The sequence below is a fragment of the Nicotiana tabacum genome, chromosome 21 (genome assembly GCF_000715075.1).
Source record: "Nicotiana tabacum cultivar K326 chromosome 21, ASM71507v2, whole genome shotgun sequence".
In the NCBI taxonomy this organism is placed as follows: domain Eukaryota; kingdom Viridiplantae; phylum Streptophyta; class Magnoliopsida; order Solanales; family Solanaceae; genus Nicotiana; species Nicotiana tabacum.
In genome coordinates this window covers 85542216-85562818 of record NC_134100.1, presented here as the reverse complement: position 1 = coordinate 85562818, position 20603 = coordinate 85542216, and the positions used below count along the sequence as shown (strand labels likewise).

Sequence of the window (20603 nt, the reverse complement as noted above, 5' to 3'; positions counted from 1 at the left end):
GTAGTATATGTAGCCAAATGAAAGAAATCAAATATTTCAATGTAGTGCACTTAAGATTCAAATCAAAAGCAGCAAACAATGGTGTGATATACAACTGGATAGCAGTGAAATGATTGAGAAATCAGTACACAGAGAGTCAGTAAAAATGAGGGCAAGGTACGATGAGCTGCAACATGATAAAGTTGAAATCAAGATGATAAGACAAATTGTGCAAAGAACTAACACTTCATTTCATGGGAAAAGCTAAACATGTACATAATACCTCAAAGACAAAGTTGAGTGCCTTGATAGATAGATAGATCATGGTTGAAACATCAGGAATGATGAAAAGTGACCCTATGGAGGTAAACTGAAACTTAAATCTGTAGAGTAAGATATTTCAAAGAAGCCACTTTAGCCTGTCCTATTATCCTACCTGAGAGAATAAAAAGCACTTCTGCAAAGGAGATGAATCTGAATTACCACTACAAGTCACTGATTAAACCTACGGCCACCTAAAACAATGCTATCGATCACTTTGATACTCATCCTGCTAGTTATCTAATTTTTTGAGAATCATCCTTCGATGTGTGTTTAAATCTATATAATTTGAATCTCAATACTGTTAGAATGATTGAAAAAAGAACCTCAAACTCTACTTTTCGACTGCTTGGCATTTACTTTACCTATACTCCCGTCATAGCCTGGATGTGCTCGCCTCATTTACTCCCTGAAGTAGATCTTCGGGAGTTGCAGCAGGGTCAAGATCCCAGCACCCCTCTGGCAAATTCATACCTTCCCGTTTCAGTAAACAAGAAGGAACTTGATGTGAAAATCGTAACATCTCTCTTCTTGGAATCCATTGAATGGCATCCTTGTCCATTTTTCTTTTGTATACCGTCTTGAATCCATCTAATTTAACCAATGGAGTAACAGAGACACCAAGCTCCTCGGAATAATCATTAAGGACCTCCACCATTTCAAATCGGTGTCTCACTTCCTCAGGGGTTTCTCTGTTCCAATCTAGCGACCAATTTTGATATACAGCCCAAATATCCCCACTTTTCGGGTAGATTCTAACACAACCTCCTCTACCAGCCTTCTCCCTACTTAGAAGATGAGAAAATATATTGACCCGCTCAACGATTTCAGAGTTAAAGGCCCTAAAATTTCCACATGACTTGGTAAAACCGGAATCCAACCAATTTACTAGTCCAAATTCACTGTCTGATTTCGAACTCAAGTAGCTGATGCGAATCTTGAATGGATTCATAGAGATGACTTCGCGGATCAGACAATACAAGCGAGGCATGCCATCTTCCTCGTCATATAAAGCCCATATTTGCTTCGGTTTGAAACAATCCTCTGATCTGTCTTTGTCAAAATCATGGAAGTCAGAGTCTGGGACAGTTATTGTTAACGAGCCAGTTTCTGCATCCGACCTGATCTGTTCTAGTTTCTTGCGGATATATGTTCTTGCCTTGTCAATTAATAATTGTCTTACATCAAATGCAGGAGCTGTTAAACATCTTCTGAGTGAAGTTTCAGTAGGAGTACGAAGCTTGGTATCTTGGTTCATATTCCCATTCCCATTTGCATCTGCCATTTTCATTTCTGTAGCCGTTTCTAGAGCCGCTTCACCATTATAAACATATGTACTCTCCACAAGAAGCTTTCTTTTCTTAGAAGGCCTACCACGTCTGCGTAACGGTTGCTCATTGCACACAGAATGATGTCCTGAAACAGCATTATTCACAGAATAAATAGGCGTTGTGGGAACATATGCAACGTCACGACCATGGCTTCCATATCCGTTCTCCGGTGCACAATGCCTATAGCTATTTGGATAGGCACCACTTACCGCGTCCAGACCTGTTTCAACAGCAATAAAAACACCATAGCAGTTTTTACAGGACAGCCTTTTGTTCACATACTTCCTATGATATTCGTACTGAACATGACAAGAGGTACAAACAGTCCAAAACGTGTCGAGCCTGCTATGAGAAGCTGAAGAATTGGCGCAATTGCCAACGTTGCCAACACCAGAAGCATGTACTGTAAATAAACTTCTCCTGTGATCGTACGAGCTTCTTTTAGCACCATCCGACAATACTTTCCATGCTTCAGAAACAAGCCTAAATGCGACATCAGCTCCAAATCTTTTATTTTTATCAGGATGGAGAAACACGGCCAGCTTTTTATATTGTTTCTTCAACATAGCCCTGTTTGAAGATGGATCTGAACCCAGCATCGCGTAAAAATCAAATTCTCCGTTAACCTTCGTCGCTGCAGCACTATGAACCCCAAATGCGGCCACCATTTGTGATATGCCCGCTAGATGAGGGCACAACATCTGAGCCTTTAAAGCATACTTTTTGGCACCCAGAAAATCTCTCTCTGCGTATTTCGTTTCAGCATTCGCTTTAGCTTTTAGCGCTTCCTCTATGCTTGCCATCTCAAAGTTCAAAACTTTAGCCCAATTTCCACCCAAGAAATCTATAGAAAGAAGTTACACTAACTATCAGTTCTAGGAAACAACATGCTTACAAACCTACAATAAAACAATGAGTACATTATTAGACAAGTCATTTTTCTATCTTTATCTGCTCCATTGATAAACAGTTAACAATCTCCGACTCCGAGAGGTAAATGAAGTGGGAGGAGAATCATAAGATCTCGGGTTCAAATCCGAGCAGAAGACGAATAACAATAGGTGATTTCTTCCCATTTGTCCCAGTCTTGGTGGACAGAGTTACCCGATACCTATGTTGGTGGGAGGTAGCAGGTATTTGGAGGAATAGTCGAGGTCCGGACAAGTTAGGAGGAATAGTCGAGATCCAGACAAGTTGGGAGGAATAGTCGAGGTTCGGGCAAGTTGGGAGGAATAGTCGAGGTCCGGGCAATTTGGGAGGAATAGTCGAGGTCCGGACAAGTTGGCTCGAATAGCCGTCTTTAAAAAAAAGTCTCCGAGACTAAGCAAATTCTTACTTCAATTGTACTTGTGAAGATGAAGCAATTCAAATTTGACATAACAATTTTGACAAAACCTTTACCTCACAAATTTGAAAAATAAAAACTAAAATCGAGATAAAGATAATTAAACCTTAACTCATTAACCATTCCAAGTGACAACTTAATTCAGATTCTTAAATCTGCATATTATTGAGAGAGAGAAAAAATCATTGAACCCCAATAATCAATTAACTTAGCAAATTCAATAACACTAACTCTTTCAGTTCAATTTCAAACTGAACTTAAACAGAAACAAAAATTAATTACAAAACATGTTTAATTAGAACATCAACACCAAGATGCGTGCATAAACTTCCATATAGCAAAAAGATCAAAACTTGAACCGAAGTAAAAGATAAAAAAAATATACAAAACCACAAAGCATTAATTTGGATACACAATAAGCTGAAACAGAGAATAAGAAGTCCAAAAAAGGTAAGAACTAAAATCAAGAATTAACTGAACTTACTAAAACTGGAACCAGTATGAAAAATGAAGCAGACCCAGACCAGATAAATTGGTGTTGATCATTAAATTTGCTTCAGATCTTGAAAAGAATCTACAGAGCCATTAGGGCATAAATATGGAAAGTAAAAAATATAAAAAAGTAAAACGAAAAAAAAGGTAAAATTTCCCTCCCTCCCACGTCTCAATTTACGTGACATTGTTAATTGGGCGGGAATTTTTTTTAAATTTATATCTATACAAAATTCAAAGTATTTATATGACTATAGAATAAAACAGATTTAAAATTAAATTATTTTTCAATACAAAGAATGTGTCCATTATGTTTGGAACATACTAAAAAGAGTGTAATTGACTTATGACTGTTGCAAAATAAACTGCAACTATTCTGAATCGGTGGTAGTTTATTTTATTTTTTTAAATATGATTATAGAGTAAAAGTAAATGCAGTTAATATTCATATTTAATACGGGAGGAAAACAGATTTGGTCTCAAATATTTAAATTGTATTTAGTTAGATTATTTTGATACGTATTTGTTTGATTCATTATATCAACTTCAAATTTGAAATTGAAGTTTGGAGGACAAGTTCGAAAGTATTTTAATTTTTCAATCACAAAACTTCCAATTTCTTTGTAAGTGGAATACATATTCACACAACTTTAAAATACTTTTTTTCTTTAACTTTTTAATTTCAAATTGTAGCAGTTGCTACCAATAATACTTAACCACACCATTAATAACTTATATTGATATGCAAAGGGAATTACAGGGATGAAATTAACATAGAGTTGCAGGGAGTAACAACTGAAAGAAGAAGGAGATGAGAAATAGAATTACAGAGATATAGATGAGAAGAGAATATTTTGAATCACTTCTGCCTAACTTTTTCTGATCCGCTACTCTACCTTATATAACCAACTCCTATAACTACATTACCCACGTCCTACTACATAATCACGTAACTTTGAAGGCATTTGTCTCACTCGTTTGCCCCTTCTCGTATTGTCCTCAATAGCATCCTTCGTGGACTCCACATCAGCACCCAACTCGATAGCCCCGTCAGCAAGTTTATTTTGTGATTCTAGATTCATAACATTACCCCTATCTCCAATGAGAACCTTGTCCTCAAGGTTCAGCACTATAGGTCTTTCATTATCAACAAAATCAGTCAAGTAAAGTGGCTAATCTGATTATTTGGTTGCCCTGAACATTTCCTAAGTAGTGATATATGAAAGACTGGATGGATTTTCGCATCTACTAGAAATTCTACTTTGTACGCCACTTCTCCAATTCTTTTGAGAACACGAAATGGACCAAAGTACTTTTTTCCCAGTTTGTGATGTCTTTGAAGTCGAATTGATGCTTGTTTGTATGGTTTGAGGTTCACAAAGACCCAATCTCCCACCTCAAAGTGAAGCTCAGTTCTTTGTTTATCTGCTAGCTCCTTCATTCGTCGCTGAGCTTTAGCCAAATTTTGTTTTAAGTATATCCAACACCTCGTCCCTTTGGATTAAAAATTATTCCACAAGTTCACTATTTTTGCTGTCCAAAATATATCTAGCAATTGTTGGTGGTTCTCTTCCATAAGGAGCTTGAAAATGAGTCATGTCACCTGATGTTTGAAGTGATGTATTGTACCAGTACTCAGCCCATGGCAGCATGGACACCCATTCTGAAGGACTATCCACCACAAAACATCGAAGGTACTATTCGACATACTTGTTTAGAGCCTCAGATTGTCCATCGGTTTGCAGGTGATAAGTTATACTCATATCAAGAGTGGTACCCTGCATTTTATTAATCTTTTGCCAAAAAGAATGGATGAATCGAGGATCACGATCAGTCATAATAGTTCTCGGCGGACCATGTAATCTGATAACACCAACCACAAAAGCCTTAGCAACTGTACGAGCATAAAAAGTGGATAGTAAATGTATAAAATGCCCGAACTTTGTGAGCCAGTCAACCACTGTCATTATGGTGGCTTTTCCCTTGGAACTAAGTAAGCAAGTAATAAATTCCATCGCTATATCCGCAAATACCATATCTGTGATTGGTAGAGATTGTAAGAGACCTGCGGGGTAATGATGAATGTCTTTCATTTGATGGCAGACCTGACAAATGGACACAAAAGATTGCACGTCTTTCTTTCTATTTCTCCAGTAAAAATTAGAGGCCACACGGTGATAGGTCCTAGCAACCCCAGTATGTCCACCAACTGTAGAAGCATGGAATTCATGTAACAGTTACTGACAGAGTGGTGAATCTGCATGAATTACAAACGTCCCTTGTAAAAGAGCAACCCCTATTTGAAAACATAATCACTGCGCAACTCGGGATGTTGATCAAGTTGTTGCTGAATTTCCAATAATTCGGGATAGATTCGGTTCAATTCCTTTAACTCGTTAACTAACGCCGAAATTTGGATAGATATAGCCATAAAATTAGCTTCAAGATTACGCGGCAATGCGTCAGCAACCATGTTTTATTTTCCTGGCCTATAGATAATGCTAAATTCATAGCCGAGTAATTTTCTCAACCACTTCTGTTTCTCCAGAGTTTGGATTGTTTGAGTGGTAAGATTTCGAAGTGCATGTTGGTCAGTGAGTATTGTAAATTTGCGTCCAAGTAAATACTATCATCATTTACCAACTGCCTGGGTGATAGCAAACATCTCTCGGTGGTAGGTAGAAGCTCGTTGCATGCAGAAGCTTAACTTTCTGCTAAAGAAAGCTACAGTATGGCCCCTTTGAGATAAGATTGCGCCTATCCCCACACTATATGCATGAGTTTCTAGCTGAAATACATGACTAATATCAGGAAATGCAAGAACAAGAGTCGAACTTAGACACTTCTTCAAGGTGTCAAGTGCTTCCTGTGTTTGGTCATTATATTGAAAGGCATCTCTGTGCAATACGTCAGTCAAAAGAGCTGCGATGGAAGCATAATGATAGATGAATCTCCGATAATATCCAGCGAGCCCCAAAAACCTACGAACATCCTTCACATTGCTGGATGGCAACAATTTTGGTCGAATCGACTGCCAATCCTTGATGAGATAGTACGTGACCAAGATAATCAATGGTTTGTTGGCCGACTAAACACTTACTCCTTTTGGCTAGTAATTGGTGATGTCGGAGAAGTTGTAGCACCAATTAAAGGTGGGCCAAATGAGCAATCCAATCAGGCCTATAGACGAGTATATCGTCAAAGAAAACAAACACAAAACGTCGCAAAGGCCGGAAGATGTCATTCATGGTGGCTTGAAATGTGGAGGGAGCATTGGATAACCCAAACGGCATAACCAAAAACTCGTAATGGCCATCATGAGTCCTAAATGTTATTTTCCCAATATCTTCTGTTCGAACACGAATCTGGTGGTACCCCAAAAGTAAGTCCAGCTTAGAGAAGTATTGAGCCCCATGTAATTCATCAAAAAGCTCATCTATCATAGGAATTGGAAAGCGATCACGCACAATTAGGGCATTGAGGGCACGATAATCCACACAAAATCGCCATGTTCTCTTCTTCTTTCGAACTAATAGCACCGGAGAGGAGAATGGATAGTACTAGGTCGAATGATACCTTCTTTTAACATCTCAGTGACTAATACCTCCATTACCTGCTTTTGAAAATAAGGACAACGATATGGTTTGACATTAACAGGACAGTACCTGGTTGTAAATAAATAGCATGATCTTGGGATCGTTCTGGAGGCAGACTTTGAGGTTTCTAAAAGACATCTTCAAATGAATTGAGTATTTCCTTAAGATTAACTGGAGTATTTTTAGAGGTGACCATGTCCTCTTGCACCTACTCCAAACAAAAGAAGGAAGATATGACATCAGTAGCCGTTAGACGGCGTAAACTATGTAGTTGAACTAGTTGGACCCCGGTAGGCGATTCCCCTTGCCAACGATAACTTGTTCCATGGAAAGAGAACTCAAAAATGCGAGTGGAATAATCTTTGACCACTGGAACTAATGTAGCAAGCCAAGAAACTCCTAGAACCAAATCAGCTTCGTGTAGTGCGAGAACATAAAAATCAAGGTAAATCTCACGACCTTGTACAACAAGAGAAACCTGACGCACCGGCCCATCGCAACGGAGGCGCTGCTCACTTCCCACGAGAACAAAGATATTTGAAGTTGGCTCAATTGGCAATTGCAAAAATTTAGCAATACGATCATGAATAAAATTATGCGTGCTTCCCCAATGGAGCAAAACCTGAATTGGAGATCCATTGACATGGCTAGTGAATCAAACAGTATGTGATGAATGCCCTCCAGCTAATGCATAATAAGAAATAGAGGAATGTTCTTGAACCTCTAAACATTGAAGTTCCTCTGCCAAAGCTTCATTAGTAATGAGGGGTTCTACTACCGAAGTCTCTTCTTCGTTCTCATCAACCAACAAAAATAATTGAGGAAGAGATTTGCATTTATGAGAAGCAGATACTTCTTGTCATAATAATAGCAAAGGCCCTTCTCACGGTGATTATGAGTTTCAGCCGGGGTAAGGAGTTTGAGAGGGAGATGGTTGGGTTTGTATGTGGTTTTGGATATGGGAAGGCCAAAATGGTGGAGCGAGGATTAGGGGTGGAAGAGAAAATCGATGGCGATGAGGTGGGAGTGGGCAACAGAGGTTGGGTTTTAGGAAAACCGGGTCGGGTGACCCTTTTACAGCAGTTATTCTTTGCTCATGTAGTTGGGCCTCCTTGATGGTCTCATCTAAAGTTTTAGGCTCATGTATTAAGACAGATGAATTAATGTTTATTTTAGTCAAGCAGTACAACAACGAACTAGAAACTGCTTTGGCAAGGCCATTGACTCATTGGCAACCACTTTAAATCGGCGTTGAAACTTCTCAACAGTCGATGTATGGAATATCTTGGATAAACGACCCTCCATCATTTCCAAATGACGAGTGCGGAAACGAAATAGAAGTTTCTCCGTAAAAGAATTCCAGTCACTTAGCTGTTTATTTCGAAATAGCAATCGATACCAAATTAGAGCCGTGCATCAAGATAAAACAAGGCCAAAGACAAGCGTTTTTCGTCAACAATGTCATAAAACTCAAACTAACGTTCTGCTTGAAAGATCAACTCTCTGGATCGACACCGGAGAAACAACCAAATTCCACACGACCCGGTTTATGATGTACAAGTTGTGACGCTGGTTCACCGATAGGATGTTGATGAGATTCTTATAATGGCGGCAAACGAGCAGTTATATTGGCGAGTTGGGCTGCAAGTCAGTCATCGTGGAACGGATTACATCTAACTCCGAATTAGGACCCATATCAAAAATTGTAGGAGTGTTGAGTTTGGATTCGGACATAAGAGAATGAAAGCACCAATGTAGCAATTGCTACCAATAATACTTAACCACACCAGTAATAATTTATATTGATATGCAAAGGGAATTACAGGGATGAAATTAACATAGAGTTGCAGGAAGTAACAACTGAAAGAAGAAGGAGATGAGAAATAGAATTAGAGAGATATAGATGAAAAGAGAATATTTTCAATAACTTCTGCCTAACTTTTCTTGATCCACTACTCTGCCTTATATAACCAGCTCCTATAACTACATTACCCACGTCCCGCTACATAATCATGTAACTTTGAAGGCATTTGTCTTACTCGTTTCCCCTTCCCGTATTGTCCTCATTAGCATCTTTCGTGAACTCCACATCAGACAACCCCATCAGCAAGTTTATTTTTTGATTCTGGATTCATAACACACATACTCTTTTTTTTCAAACTTCGACTTAGCTTGGCCAAGCTTTTTTTTTTTTTTAACCAAAAGTGCATTTTTTCAAACTTATTCCTAGACTTTAAAATAGTTGAAAAAGTAGGGAATGCAATTGGGTAGTGGACGTGAAATCACTTGAAAATTTATGCAACCACACAACTGCATTATTTATATGTAATTTTTATTATCATACATAAGATTTTAAAACTATTTATTGTTATGTTTTGTGTCCAAGATATATAGGGGTAAACCTCCCAACGGTAGTGGAACCACATGCAATGCAATCAAAGGTATTTAATTGAATCTTCGAAAAATTATACTACGGAACAAGGAAAAACTAGTTTCTTTTATATATATAAATTTTTTATTACACTTGATATTAGAGTAGTACGTCTTCAAATCTCAAGTGAGGCATTTATGTATTTTTTTTAAAAGTTTCTTATAAAAAAATTTGTCTTCATTATTGTCTCCTATATGAATGAAATTTATTTTATGGCATTTCGTAATCATAAATTCCATGCTAAATTTTAGTAGTTAAGAGTAAGAGATGTACATAAATTAGGAGTGTTTGACAATTTTGGTTACCAAAAGGTAAAAATAATAGAGGAATTTTAAGAAATCACTATTGTTTAGTGGCTATTAACTTCCTATAGCTACCATATATATAATTACTTCTTATAGCTATTATTCAGTTGTTACAGCAGTGTATTCGTTGTATTCGTATTGTTGTATTCATGAATACGGCAGCAAAAAATACCTAAAAATCAGGGCAGTCCAGCTGTACGCACATGTATTCATGCCATGTATTCATGAATACAATAACGACAATCACCTTAAAATAGGTCTGTCTAGCTGTCTAATAACGGAAATAATATCAATTAGCGTGATACACTCCTAATATAACTCAACAAAATCAATTCTAACATGCCTCATTATCAACCCAATTAATTAGAATAATTTTTCAGTTGTATTTAACTTTTGTATTTAGCGTGTTTCAATATATTTTTTTACTGTTGCATTCATTAGATTCAATGTTTGTATTTACTGTATTCGTTATATATATTCAGTATTAACAATATTTAAATGCATTTCTATTAACAATATTTTAGTTATTCCCAATACATATTATTACTGTTGTATTCAGTATATTTTATTAGTTGTATTAACTATATTTCTATTTGTATTCAGTGTATTTTACTGTATTTTACTGTATTTCACTGTATTTTAAAATTAAATGTATTCACTGTTTATATTCTGTTCTATTTTAATATTTTTATTCAGTGTATTTCAATGTTTATATCATGTATTCAGCTGTATTAAAAAAATATAATCCTTCAAAATACATAAATACATACAAAAAATATATATTTATACAAAAATACAATGTGTTTGAGTGAATTTGTACATAATACAATGTATTTGTATCATTGTATGTGACTAAATAGCAAAGAAGAGAAGAAAGTTCGTCAGAGATGGAGTTTTCCGGCCAAGACTCCTTGTGTTAATTGTATATGATAGATAGACGGAGCGCATTGCAAACGACTCCTTGTGTTGACTGTATTGCAATTAGTCGATTGCTCAGCATTATGCCTCTCTGTTAAGAGGTGAAGGCACAGTCTATCTTGAAACCACTTTCATGAAGTGGTTTATAGACGAGAAGATTCTAGCTACTTGATCTAACAGCGAGCAACAGGTGTTTTCCTTCTCATCCACACCTCCAAATATTTAATTGCAGTAACCCTAGAGGATTCGGCCTATTTTGCTCAAAAAGAGAGAGAGAATGTAAAGACCCGATAGGTGATCTTATATTTTAGAACCTGATTATGTGTTTCGAGATCTCAAAAACCATATTTTAGCCTTCCTCAATTTGTGTGCGCAGTCCGGGTGTTCTTCCGGAAGGCTTATATGTTAAAAACTGATAAAAATAAGAATTTCTACCTTAAAAATTAATTGAGTTGACTTCGGTCAACGTTTTGAGTAAACGGACCTGAATACGTATTTTGATGGTCTCGGTAGGTCCGTATCATAATTTGGGACCTGGGCGTATGCCCGAAATCGAATTCTGAGGTCCCTAGCTTGAGATATGGAGTTTTGATGAAAAATTATAAGTTTGAAAGTTTAATGATTTTTAAAATTAATTGATGTTTGGTCTTGCTGATACCGGGTACGTATTTTGGTTCCGAAGCTCGGTACATGTCCATTATTATATTTATGACTTATCTGTGAAATTTAGTGAGAAACGGAGTTAGTTTGACGTGATTTGGACGTTCGGTTGTGAAAATAGAAGTTTTAAAGTTTTCTTGAAAATTTCATTTGATTTGGTGTCTGATTCGTAGTTTTAGGCGTCATTTTGGTATTTTAATCATGCGAGCGAGTTCGTATGATGCTCTAGGACTTGTGTGCATATTTGGTTTGGAGACACGAGGGCTCGGGTGAGTTTCGGATAGGCTACGGGATGATTCGAACTTAGAAATCCTGGTTTTTCTGCAGTTTCAGGTGCCTTCTGATTTTCTTCTTCGCATTCGCGAAGGCACTCTCGCGAACGAGATGTGTGAACTGGGCTGGTGGGTTTTTCTCGTACGCGAATGCGAGACTACTGCGGCGAATGCGGAGCATTGGGGATATTGCTCTACGCGAACGCGTAGCAATATACAGGCTAGGAAGGGAAATCAGGGGTGACTCTATGCGAACGCGAGCCCTATCTCGCGAGCGCGAAGGTGAAGCGGGATATACCATCGTGAATGCGTTGAGTCTTCCGCGATCGCGTAAGTCATTAAGGCGCACCTCTTCGCGAACGCGACAGTGTTCACGCGAACGCGATGAACACTGTCGCCCATTTATTTAAAACAGTCCCAATTACGGGATTTTGCCATTCTTTCAAAAATTTCAAAACTAGAAGACCTAGAAGCAATTTTCCTAAAAGATTTTCTTCCCCAATTTGTTGGTAAGTGATTCTAACCTATTATCTTTTAATTACCCATTACATTTCATGAGTTTTCAACCTAAAATCTAGAATTTTCATGGTGAAAATTGGGGGTTTGGGTAGAATTAGGGATTTTTGTATAATTGAAATTTAGACCTCGAATTGAGGTCAGATTTCGAAACAAATTACATAATCGGGCTCGAGGGTGAATGGGTAAATGGATTTTGGTCCGAACCTCGGGTTTTGACCAAGCGGGCTTGGGGTCGATTTTTGACATTTTGGGGGAAAGTTTGGGAAATCTAAATTTATGCATTGTAATTGATTTCTTTAGCAATATTTGATATTTTTTTAGTCGCTTGTGGATAGATACGAGTGGTTTGAGTGGCCTTTGGAGCGAGGTAAGTGTTGTGTCTAACCTTGACTTGATGGAATATGACTTGTTTGTCTATTTGCTACATGTACAAATGTTGGGGAACAATGTATATGTGAGGTGACAAGTACTTATGCATTGTAATTGGGTTAAAGCATGCGGGCGGGGCTTGGCTTCTTGCAATTATAGCTTCCTTTGTTCATGTTATCCATGTTTAGACTAGTATTGTTAAATTGATCGTTCTTATCATGTTTATGGACCTTCTAGTGATAATTGAGTATTGATTCCGAAGTTGAAGTTGATATTGTGGAACCAAATGTTGAAGTAAGGCTTGTACTTGTTATTCTATCTCCATGTTGTTATTTGTTCATTGCATTATGGTAAGGGAGAGTGTTAATGCACGAAGGGTAATATCGTACCATATTGTGAGTGTTAATGCACGAAGGGTGATGCCATGCCATATTGTGAGTGTTAATGCACGAAGGGTGATGTCGTGCCATATTGGAGTCTCTTCCTAGTTTTATCATTTACGCTTTCCTTACTTCAAAATAGAGTATTTCTCATTTTCAGACTCTGTATGTAGTAAATCATAGTAGCTCGTGAGTTGTGACTCCAGATCCGGGTGGTAGTAATTAATGAAGTTTTTATATTATTTTGCACTCGTTGTATTCCATTATAGCTTATTTGCTATTATTTACTAAATTGTATAAGGATTGGCTTAATAATTCTCTAATGTTGGCTTGCCTAACAAGTAGAATGTTAGGCGCCATCACGGACTCAACGGTGGGAATTTTGGGTCGTGACATGTTGGTATCAGAGCACTGGGTTGCCTAGGTCTCACAATTCACGAGCAAGCTTAGTAGAGTCTGGAGGATCAATACGGAGAAGTCTGTACTTATCTTCCAGAGGTTATGACGTTTAGGAACAAATTTCACTTCTATTCTTCTCTGTCATGCGATTTTATTCTATCATTGCTGATTGAACTCTTCTATTCTTATCCTTGCGCAAATGGCGAGAACACATACCGCATCTTCAGCGGAGCAGCAGCCAGAGCCTCTAGTGGCAGCTTCTACGAGGGGCAAAGGTCGAGGCGGAGGTCGTGCCTGAGGCCGAGGCAGGGGCAGAGCTCAGCCCAGAGCTCGAGCAACAGCACCAATGGTGGAGCCTCAAGTAGAGTTTGATGAGGAGGTTCCAGCCCAGACTATTCTTGTCGGTCCAGCTCAGGTCCCGGAGGGGTTCATTGCCACCCTAGTGCTTCAGGATGCTTTGGTCTGTTTGGTGGGCCTGATGGAGAGTGTAGCCCAGACTGGCGCATTCCCCATGGCACCAGCCGTATCTCAGGCTGGAGGAGGAGCAGACTCCTACTACTCATACTCCGGAGCAGATGGATCCCCAGTATCAAACTCCAGCAGCTCATCCAGTCAGAGTAGTTCAGCCGGTGATAGGTCAGCTATATCTTCTGAGGCTTTATGAAGATTGGACAGGTTTACCAAGCTCTTTCTAGTTCACTTCAGTGGTGCACCTTCTAAGGACCCACAACATTATCTTGACAGTTGTCATGAGGTGCTACGGAACATGGGTATAGTGGAGACCGATGGGGTCAATTTTGCTGCATTTTAGATGTCAGGTTCCGCCAAGAAATAGTGGAGAGATTACTTGTTGACCAGACCAGCCGTATCTCCCTATCAGACTGAGAGAGGAGCATTGTCATCAGTTCGAGCATCTCTAGTAGGGTAGTATAAATATTACTTAGTATGAGACCCGTTTTGTGGATTTGGCCCGTCATGCTCTTCTTCTGCTTCCTACCGAGAGAGAGAGAGAGAGAGAGAGAGAGAGAGAGAGAGAGAGAGAGAGAGAGAGAGAGAGAGAGAGAGAGAGAGAGAGAGAGATTATTGACGGACTTGCTCAGCCTATCAGATTGCATATGGCTAAGGAGACTGGGAGTGAGATTTCTTTTCAGGCGGCTGCTAATGTCGCCAGGCGAGTCGAGATAGTTCTTGTTCAGGGAGGTCAGGGGTTTTACAAGAGACCGCGTCATTCCGGGAGGTTCAGGGGTGCCTCATCTGGAGGCAGGGGTACTTTTGGTAGAGGCCATCCTCCCAAGCCATTTCATTCAGAACTCCAGGTATCCCACGGTGCCTCAGGTGGTCGTGGCCCTCATATGCCTTATTCCGACCAGCTAGCCTACAATGCACCACCAGCTCATATTAGTGCACCTCCGCTCCAGAGTATTAAGGGTGGTTACTCAGGTCGACAGGTCAATTTCAGGGACCGTAGTCATAGCAGTCGAGGTCCTGTTATACTTATGGTGATCCGAGGCACATTGCTAGATTTTGCCCTCGGGCAGCTCACAGTCGGGGTTTTCGTGCCATGGTTCCGGCACCAGGTTATGCACCACCTGCTCATCTAGCCAGAGGCAGGGGTCAGGAAGCCAGAGGTAGAGGCCAGACTGTTAGAGGTGGAGGTCAGGCCGTTAGAGGTGGAGACCAGCCAGCTAGATATCATCCCGGGGATGTTCAGGGTGATGCGGCCCAGCCCCGGTGTTATGCTTTTCCAACCAGGCCTGAGGCTGAGTCATCTGACATTGTTATCACATGTATTATTTTAGTTTTTAGTAGAGATGCTTTAGTTCTATTTGATCCGGGTTCTACTTATTCCTACATGTCATCCTATTTTACTTCATATTTGGTTGTGCCTCGTGATTCTTTGAGTGCTCCTATATATGTGTCCACACCTGTGGGAGATGTTATTGTTGTAAACCGCATTAATCGTTCATGTGTAGTCACCATTGGGAGTCTTGAGACTAGTGTAGACCTTCTACTTCTCGATATGGTTGATTGCGGTATCATTTTGGGTATGTATTGGATGTCACCTTATCATGCTATATTGGATTATCATGCCAAGATGGTGACCTTAGCCTTGCCGGGATTGCCTCGATTAGAGTGTAGAAGGAATCATGGACATTCAACCAGCAGGGTTATCTCTTATATCAAGGCTCGGTATATGGTCGAGAAGGGGTGTCTAGCTTATTTGGCTTATGTCCGGGATTCTAGTGCGGAGGTTCCTTCCATGGATTCAGTACCCGTTGTTCATAAGTTTCTAGAGGCGTTTCCTGCAGACCTTCCAGGGATGCCACCCGAAAGGGATATTGATTTCTGTATTGATTTGGCTCCGGGCACTCAGCCCACCTCTATTCCGCCATACCGTATGGCCCCGCCAGAGTTGAAAAAATTGAAGGAATAGTTGCAAGATTTGCTTGATAAGGGCTTCATTAGACCTAGTGTCTCGCCCTGGGGTGCACCTGTGTTGTTTGTGAAGAAGAAGGATGGATCGATGAGGATGTGCATAGATTATCAGCAGTTGAACAAAGTCACCATCAAGAACAAGTATCCATTGCCGAGGATTGACGATTTATTTTATCAACTTCAGGGTGCCAAGGTGTTTTCGAAGATTGATTTTAGATTTGGCTACCATCAATTGAGGATTAGGGCATCTGATGTCCCTAAGACAACTTTTCGGACTCGTTACGGGCATTATGAGTTTCTGGTGATGTCCTTTGGGTTGACAAATGCCCCAGCATCATTCATGGATTTGATGAACCGAGTGTTCAAGCCTTATTTGGACTCCTTTGTGATCGTTTTTATTGATGATATATTGATCTACTCCCGCAGTCGAGAGGAGCATGAGCAGTATCTCAGGATTGTACTTCAGACTCTGAGAGCCAACCAGTTGTATGCTAAATTTTTAAAGTGCGAGTTTTGGTTGGATTCAATCGCTTTAGTGGGGCACGTTGTATCAACAGAGGGCATTCAGGTAGATCCTAAGAAGATTTAGGCAGTTCAGAACTGGCCTAGACCCATTTCAGCTACGAAGATCAAGAGTTTCTTAGGTTTGGCGGGCTAATATCGTCAATTTGTGGAGGGGTTTTCATCTATAGCAGACTCGTTGACCAAGTTTACCCAGAAGTGTGCCCCGTTCAGATGGTCAGACGAGTGTGAGGCGAGCTTTCAAAAGCTCAAGACTGTTTTGACTACATCATCGATGTTGGTGTTGCCCACAGGTTCAGGATCTTATACGGTATATTGTGATGCGTCCCGTGTTGGGCTTAGTGTGGTATTGATGTAGGAGGGCAGGGTGATTACATATGCATCGCGGTAGTTGAAGGTTCATGAGAAGAATTACCCTGTCCATGACTTAGAGTTGGCAGCCATTGTTCATGCGCTGAAGATTTGGAGGCACTATCTTTATAGTGTGTCGTGTGAGGTTTTCATGGATCATCAGAGCCTTCAGTATTTGTTCAAGAAAAAGGATCTCAATTTGAGGCAAAGGAGGTGGTTGGAGCTATTGAAAGACTATGATATCACTGTTTTGTACCACCCCGGGAAAGCCAGTATGGTGGCCGATGCCTAGAGTAGAAAGGTAGCGAGTATGGGTAGCCTTGCATTCATTCCAGTCGGTGAGAGGCCTCTTGCATCAGATGTTCAGAATTTAGCCAACCAGTTTGTGAGGTTAGATATTTCAGAGCCCAGTCGTGTTCTAGCTTGTACAGTCGCTCGGTCTTCTTTGTTTGAGCGTATCAGAGATCGGCAGTATGACGACCCTCATTTGTTAGTCGTTAGGGACACAGTGCAGCACGGTGGTGCCAAGCAGGGTACTATTGGAGATGACGGAGTTTTGAGGATGCAGGGTCATGTTTGTGTGCCTAATGTGGATGGACTTCATGTGCCCACAGTTCCTGTATTCTATTCATTCGGGCGCCGCCAAGATGTATCAGTACTTGCGGCAGCATTATTAGTGGAGGAGTATGAAGAAGGATATATTTGCTTATGTAGCTCGGTGTCTAAATTGTTAGCAAGTAAAGTATGAGCATCAGATACCCAGTGGTTTGCTTCAGAAAATAGAGATTCCTGAGTGGAAGTGGGAGCGTATCACTATGGATTTCATTGTTGGACTCCCACAGACTCAAAGGAAGTTCGATGCCATTTGGGTCGTTGTGGATAGGTTGACTAAGTCAGCACATTTCATTCTTGTGGCAGTTACCTATTCTTCGGAGAGGTTGGCAGAGATTTACATCTGCGAGATCGTCCGCATCCACGGTGTGCCCGTGTCTATCATTTCTGATCGAAATACGCAGTTCACCTCGCACTTTTGGAGTGCAGTACAATGTGAGTTGGGCACACGGGTTGAGTTGAGCACAACGTTTCATCCTCAGACGGACGGGCAGTTCGAGCGCACTATTCAGATCTTGGAGAATATGCTCTGCACATGTGTTATAGACTTCGGAGGATTGTGGGATCAGTTCTTGCCCCTTGCAGAGTCCGCCTACAATAATAGCTACCAGTCGAGAATTCAGATGGCTCCCTATGAGGCATTATACGGTAGGCGGTGCCGGTCGTCAGTTGGGTGGTTCGAGCCGGGGGAGGCTCGGTTGTTGGGTACAAATCTAGTACAGGATGCCTTGGATAGGTCAAGATTATTCAGGATCGACTTCGCACAGCTCAGTCCAGGCAGGAGAGTTATGCCGACCGTAGAGTTCGTGATGTTGCATTTATGGTCGGAGAGAGAGTGTTGCTTCGGGTATTACCCATGAAGGGTGTAATGAGATTCGGAAAGAAGAGCAAGTTGAGCCCTAGGTATATCGGGCTCTTTGAGATTCTGGAGAGAGTGGGCGAGGTGGCTTACAGGCTCGTATTTCCACCTAGTTTAGCAGTTGTTCATCCGGTATTTCATGTGTCCATGCTCCGGAAGTATCACGGTGATCCGTCCCATGTGTTAGATTTCAGCTATGTCTAGTTGGACAAGGATTTGACTTACGAGGAGGAGCCGGTGGCTATTCTAGCCCGGCAGGTTCGACAGTTGAGGTCTTAGAGTTATCCTTCAGTTCTAGTGTAATAGAGAGGTCAGCCCGTTGAGGCAGCTACTTGAGAGTCCGAGTCAGATATTCGGAGTAGATATCCTCATCTTTTCACCAGACCAGGTACTTTTCTATGTCCGTTCGAGGACGAATGGTTGTTTTAGAGGCGGAGAATGTGATGACCCGATAGGTCATCTTATATTTTAGAACATGATTATGTGTTTCGAGGTATCAAAACCTCATTTTAGCCTTCCTCAATTTGTGTGCACAATCCAGGTGTTCTTCCGAAAGGCTTATATGTTAAAAACTGATAAAAATAAGAATTTCTACCTTAAAAATTAATTTGAGTTGACTTCGGTCAATGTTTTAAGTAAACGAACCCGGATCTGTATTTTGACAGTCTCGGTAGGTCTGTATCGTAATTTGGGACCTGGGCGTATGCCCGGAATCGAATTCCGAGGTCCCTGGCTCGAGATATGGAATTTTGATGAAAAATTAAAAGTTTGAAAGTTTAATGACTTTTAGAATTGAGTGATGTTTGGTCTTGTTGATACCGGGTACGTATTTTGGTTTTCGAGCTCAGTACAGGTCCATTATTATATTTATGATTTATCTGTAAAATTTGGTGATAAACGGAGTTAGTTTGACGTGATTCGGACGTTCGCTTGTGAAAATAAAAGTTTTAAAGTTTTCTTGAAATTTTTATTTGATCTGGTGTCTGATTCATAGTTCTAGGCGTCATTTTGGTGTTTTGATCATGCGAGCGAGTTCGTATGATGTTCTAGGATTTGTGTGCATGTTTGGTTTGGAGCCCCGAGGACTTGGGTGAGTTTCTGATAGGCTACGGGATGATTTGAACTTAGAAATTCTGGTTTTTCTGCATTTTCAGTTGCCTTCTGATTTCCTTCTTCGCGTTCGCGAACGCGATGTGTGAACTGGGTTGGGTGGATTTTTCTCTTATGCGAATGCTAGACTACTGTCGCGAACGTGAAGCACTGGGGGGATTTCTCTACGCGAACGTGAATAGTCACACGCGTAGCAATAGGCAAGCTGGGAAGGGAAATTAGGGGTGACTCTATGCGAACATGAGCCCTGTCTCGCGAACGTGAAGGTGAGGCGGGCTATACCTTCGCGAACGCGTTGAGTCTCCCACGATCACGAAAGTCATTAAGGCGCAACTCTTCATGAACGTGACACTGTTCACGCGAACGCGATGCACATTGTCGGCCAGTTATTTAAAACAGTCTCAATTACGGGATTTTGCCATTGTTTCAAACATTTCAAAACTAGAAGACCTAGAGGTAATTTTCCTAAAAGATTTTCTCTCCCAATTTGTTGGTAAGTGATTCTTTCAATTACTTTCAAAACCTACTTTCTTTCAATTACTCGTTACATTTTATGAGTTTTCAACCTAAAATCTAGGATTTTCATGGTGGAAATTGGGGGTTTGGGTAGAATTATGGATTTTTGTATAACTGGAATTTAGACCTCGAGTTGATGTCGGATTTCAAAACAAATTTCATAATCGGGCTCGGGGTGAATAGGTAAATGGATTTTGGTCAGAACCTCGGGTTTTGACCAAGTGGGCCCGAGGTCGATTTTTGACTTTTTGAGGAAAAGTTTGGGGAATCTAAATTTATGCATTGTAATTGATTTCTTTAGCAATATTTGATATTATTGAGTCGTCTGTGGATAGATACGAGAGGTTTGGTGGTGGATTCTAGAGGAAAAGCGATAATTGAGCATTGAGTGGCCTTTGGAGCGAGGTAAGTGTTGTGTCTAACCTTGACTTGAGAGAATAATACTTATTTTTCTATTTGCTACATGTTTAAATATTGGGGAACAATGTATATGTGAGGTGACGAGTACTTATGCGTTGTAGTCGGGTTAAAGCATGCGAGCGGGGCTTGGCTTCTTGCAATTATAGCTTCCTTTGTTCATGTTTGTTACACCCTGTGCGTCCCAAGGTGACGTAATAAATATGAGACTTGTTAATCATGATTTAAATTATTTTAAAGTCATAATATGGCTATATATGATGTTTGGATAGAAAATATGAATTTTGGGAAAAATCAGATTAAAGTTGCAGAAACACCGACTAAGGATTTGCCCTATAATATAGCTTTTTGAGAAATATATTTTGTGTACTATATGAGATATTTTGGGACATATAATATACCACATTGAAGGTCTAGGAATGTAGTTTCCAATGCACTTAACCGTTCGTTCATACGACTCCCG

At 40.2% G+C, this 20603-nt stretch overlaps 1 protein-coding gene across 1 annotated transcript; it reads right to left on the bottom strand.

Annotated features, from left to right (window-relative positions):
* Positions 1–209: 209 nt before the first annotated feature.
* On the bottom strand, positions 210–3599 carry LOC107768300 (uncharacterized). Its single transcript, XM_016587422.2, has 2 exons — positions 3461–3599; positions 210–2475 (listed from the first exon to the last, which is right to left on the bottom strand). Exon 2 carries the CDS (start codon positions 2432–2434, stop codon positions 677–679), a length of 1758 nt encoding a protein of 585 aa, XP_016442908.2. The 5' UTR covers positions 2435–2475; positions 3461–3599; the 3' UTR covers positions 210–676.
* Between the last annotated feature and the right edge of the window lie 17004 nt (positions 3600–20603).